Raw genomic sequence first — 4,800 nt, forward strand, 5'->3', positions numbered from 1 at the left:
TTTATTGAGTAGAGTAGCCATTCGACCCGTTTGACATCCCTACTCATAGGCAAATACTATCCAATACCAATATGTAATAGTTTGTCACCAATTCTTGGCATATATTTCATGTTTTTTACCGTTAACTTTAATTATGCAATGCCTAAGGAGTGAGAATTCATAGATCATAGAGACGACTAGCAAAAAGGGGGCTTCTAATCAAACTTTGAATTCTTCGGGTTGCTGAGATTTCGAATAACGTCCATGATCAAGGGGTCAAGCGGATGGCTTTTTCACTCTAGAATCTTGCATATTTTAATGAAAAATTTTGCGTGACGAAATCCATGATCTCATCTTGTCTTTCAGTCTTCATTATATACTAAGTTTAATTATTACTAAACCAAAATATAGGCAATTATTGTACTCGTCGATCTCGGATGAATTGGACTCATCCATTGCTCCAAAACTCTCATTATCTCTGAAAACATAATAAATGAATGTGGTCCACGGCCTAAAACTCAATTAAAGCCCGTCTCCGTTGCTCAACTGTGTAATCAGTTTTTTCTTGAATAAAGTTCCCATTCAATCTACAGTTTCTCTAATGAAGCCAAAGCTGGGAATTGGACTTATGTGTCCTATATTTCTAACCAACAGATTCCTGGCACCCTAGCCATGGCCAAAAGTCTAGTACATATACAATCCCAGGGAACTTCAAGATTGAATGAAAAATGGATTTAGTTACAGTTATATTATTCTCTATTTGCAGTACTTTATGCTTCCATTTTATTCTGATTCTAATTAGATTCATTGATAAGGTATGGCGGACTCCAATTCAACTACAGACTATGATGAAATCACAGGGAATCAGAGGTCCTCAATACAGATTTCCTCATGGGAGTACCAAAGAAATCTCTAAAATGAGGAGCCAATCTATGGAAAAGCCAATGGAAATGTCACACAGTATATTTCCTAGAATACAGCCTCATATTTATTCGTGGACGAAAACTTATGGTAAATTTAGCTTCTTATTAGAATTTCTTGTTTATGGCGGACTCCAATTCAACTACAGACTATGATGAAATCACAGGGAATCAGAGGTCCTCAATACAGATTTCCTCATGGGAGTACCAAAGAAATCTCTAAAATGAGGAGCCAATCTATGGAAAAGCCAATGGAAATGTCACACAGTATATTTCCTAGAATACAGCCTCATATTTATTCGTGGACGAAAACTTATGGTAAATTTAGCTTCTTATTAGAATTTCTTGTTGGTGGAAAAGCTCTGTGTAAATTTAATCTCTTACTTGAATGTTTTACTTTCTTGTTGACAGGGATGAATTTTCTTAATTGGCATGGGTCACAAGCACAGTTGTTTGTGACAGAGCCAGAGCTAATCAAAGAAATACTGATGAATAGAGAAGGTTTCTACCCGAAAATGGAAATGGAAGGGCATGCTAAGAACCTGCTAGGTGAATCTCTTATAACGAATGAGGGTGAAAAATGGGCAAAGATACGGAAACTGGCAAACCATACTTTCCATGCAGAGAGTCTAAAGGTATATCTTAGAAATTATGTGCATATTTGATATGACGCCGTACTAGACTTTATAATATAATGAACAATATTTTCGCTTCTTTTTGTACCATATTATGGCTTCTAATGTGAAGGGCTTATCTTTATGTAGAGTATGGTTCCGGAAATGAGTTCAGGCGTTGAGATGCTGCTTGAGAGGTGGAAAGGTCATATCGGAGAAGAGATCGACGTGTTTAAAGAGTTTGGATTGTTAACAACCGAAGTAATTTCAAGGACAGCATTCGGAAGTAGCTACATCGAAGGAGGCCATATATTTGAGATGGTGGCAAAGTTGACAGAAATAACTGTTAGAAATATTTACAGAGTCAGATTTCCTGGCATAAGGTATGTTACATACGGTTGTGCTCTATGTACATAATGATTTAAGTAATGGTTTACATACACATAATGTGGTGAGATGTGATTGGGCATAATTTCTTCATCTAGATTAAGGGAAAAAAAGAAAAGAAAAAAGGAACTGCACTACTCTTTTTTAGGCATCTCATCTGTATGTAAATTATTATGTAATTTCATTATGTACAAGCATCATCATTCTATTATATATTCAAAATATTATATTCAAATAATGCAACTAAAATTTTATGACTAATTGATCATCCGTTTTTGTAAACATCTGCAGTATGCTATTAAAGTCAGATGATGAGATCAAAGCAGAGAAACTCAAAGAAGGAATAAAAAGTTCCATCTTTGAGCTTGTAAAGAAGAGGGAAAAAGTGAAAAATAACGGAGAATTTGAAGATTTCGGAAGTGATTATCTTGGACAACTGTTGAAAATTTTTCATGAAGCTGATACAAAAAAGAGGATTACAATTGAACAGATGATTGATGAGATCAAAGCAATGTATGGTGCTGGACATCTTACAACTACAAGCTTACTTTCATGGTGTATTTTTCTACTGGCAATCCATACTGATTGGCAAGAGAAAGCAAGAGAAGAGGTGTTTGGAATATTTAGCAGTGAAAAACCGAATTCAGATGGCATTGCACGAATGAAAATAGTAAGCCTTATTCCCCTTATTCCCTTTACATTTGGGGTTGGCATCGTGAATCCTTTTATACGACTCCGTGGGATTTACTACTACATCTACCCCTACCTAGCTAACCTATTTTACTAAGATCATATCACTCTTTCTCTAGTTACTAATAAAATAGCAAACTACATGTTCTTGTCAGTTAAAAATTTTTATTTCGCCTTTTCGATTAGTTTATTTCTAGTAGTTCTTTCTTTAGCAATCACAATCGACCATGTTAGCCCTCTTCTAAAGTGTTTGACGAAGATCACAAATAACTCATGCTCAGTAGGCCGGTACAGTTTATTAATTTCATATTATTTTTTGACATGTAGATGAATATGATTATCAACGAGTGTCTCAGACTATATCCTCCAGTTCTCACTTTAACAAGAAAAGTACAGCAGGGAGTTAAACTAGGGAATCTGAACCTTCCAGGCAATATCAACATCTTCATTTCAATTCTGGCACTGCATCACAACCCTCAAATCTGGGGCAAAGATGTTCATATATTCAAACCAGAGAGATTTGCCGGGGGAGTTGCTAAAGCTACAAACAATAATGTTGCTGCATTCTTTCCCTTCGGGGTGGGGCCTCGAACTTGTGTAGGCTTAAACTTCACCACCAATGAAGCCAAAATTGCACTTTCAATGATTCTGCAGCGTTACAAATTCTTGTTATCTCCTAATTATGTCCACTGCCCTGCTGATATTTTCATTCTTACTCCAAAACATGGGGTTCAAGTCATTCTCCAAGCAATTTAAAAGGAGAGAAGTGTTTCACTTCAAGGATGACAGTATTTATATGGTAGACATATAAATTTTCTGCAATTATGTTTAGTATCATAATGTAAAGTATAATGTTGGAAAACCTGTTCCATATTGCCAAAGAAATGTGAAGCTAACTGCATGTTTGATTAAGCTTAAAAAATTTACTTATAAGAAAATTTTAAGAATTTATTTTATTGCTTAAAATCAGAAATATAAGTTACTTATTTAATGGTAAGAATTTCTTAACAGGTAATAAATTTTAATCCTTGTCTTACAAAGGCATGTACACTCGGGCCTTAATTACAACTGCCAGTTTTATTAATGTCTGTTAGGATATGCAGCAATTCAAGAACTCCAGTCGATTGAAGCCGGAAAAATGAATAGAGAACAACTATGTTTTGTTAATCTACTGTTGAGCAAAGGAAGAAAATTATTTGATGTATTATTGATGAAATGAGATGCCCTTATTTGATGGTCATTGTTTGGGGAAAAAATGTTTTGGATATTGAATTTTTAAAGAATGCGTGATTAAAAAATAGAGACAAGTTTTAAGTTTATATACATAATATTTCATCACGTAAATTTGTATTTGAAAATAAATATGTAGAAAAAAGAGTTTGGAATTACATGCCATCAAACATGGCTAAAGAATTGATAGGCATTCATAGAGCAATCATACTATTTGTACAGTATTTTTTTACAATGTCAATTGACAATACACGCTTGACAACATCACATTATCTATTTTAAAAACCATTTTTTAAATTAACAGTCCAAATTTTGACAACATCAATAGTATCATCCACAATTGTCAACAATAATTGTACAAATAACTTTATTCTTCATCGAGGCCTACTTTTACCTAAGTGCTAAAAGATTGTTTGAGTGTTTTTTGAAAGCCTAGAAGCCCTATTTGGAACTGAAAAAACACTTCTGATTGAATAGTGATTGATTAGTTGTAGTAAAAATGTACACGAAGAAGCTTTTTAAGTTGTTTTTGAGAAGTTAAGGGTGTGTTCCTTTTTCGTTTTGGGACCTTTTTTTGTTTTCAGTTTTTGAAAACGGTGAAAACACATTCTCTTTCCATTTTTGATGTTCTTGAAGAACACAAAAGCAGCAAAGAATTTTATGCGTGAAGTCACAAATATTAATCCCTAATTGGATTTTGACATATGCGCCATATATGCGGGACATATTTTGAATATGAAAAAGTCCGAAATACAGAAAAATGAACTTTTCTTTTTTCTTTTATTAAAATTGTCATGTATACGTATATGATTCGGACGCGTGGCGTCCTCCACTCCCATATATCAAGTATACGTGACTGATTGGTTGGTACATGTTCGTTCAATTTAATTAATTCCACTACTAGGGACGGATGGGGACTGAGCTGGGCTATAGTCCCCTCTCCCCCCCCCCCCCCCAAAGGCCCCAAAAAAATTTTTTTT

The 4,800-nt window shown here is 34.5% G+C and overlaps 1 protein-coding gene across 5 annotated transcripts; it reads left to right on the plus strand.

The window, feature by feature from the left end:
- Positions 1-504: 504 nt before the first annotated feature.
- Positions 505-3,502, plus strand: LOC111396216 (cytochrome P450 CYP749A22-like). 5 transcript variants are annotated; one of them, XM_023022572.1, is made up of 6 exons: positions 507-722; positions 795-990; positions 1,311-1,534; positions 1,664-1,896; positions 2,192-2,570; positions 2,918-3,502. In XM_023022572.1, exons 1-6 carry the CDS (start codon positions 708-710, stop codon positions 3,344-3,346), a joined length of 1,476 nt encoding a protein of 491 aa, XP_022878340.1. In that variant the 5' UTR covers positions 507-707; the 3' UTR covers positions 3,347-3,502. The 5 variants fall into 5 exon arrangements, with proteins under 5 accessions (XP_022878339.1, XP_022878340.1, XP_022878341.1 ...); XM_023022573.1 differs by having other exon boundaries at positions 507-666; XM_023022570.1 differs by adding an exon at positions 1,060-1,217 and having other exon boundaries at positions 512-832.
- The last annotated feature ends 1,298 nt before the right edge of the window (positions 3,503-4,800 follow it).

Source organism: Olea europaea, chromosome 6 (genome assembly GCF_002742605.1).
Source record: "Olea europaea var. sylvestris chromosome 6, O_europaea_v1, whole genome shotgun sequence".
In the NCBI taxonomy this organism is placed as follows: Eukaryota; Viridiplantae; Streptophyta; class Magnoliopsida; order Lamiales; family Oleaceae; genus Olea; species Olea europaea.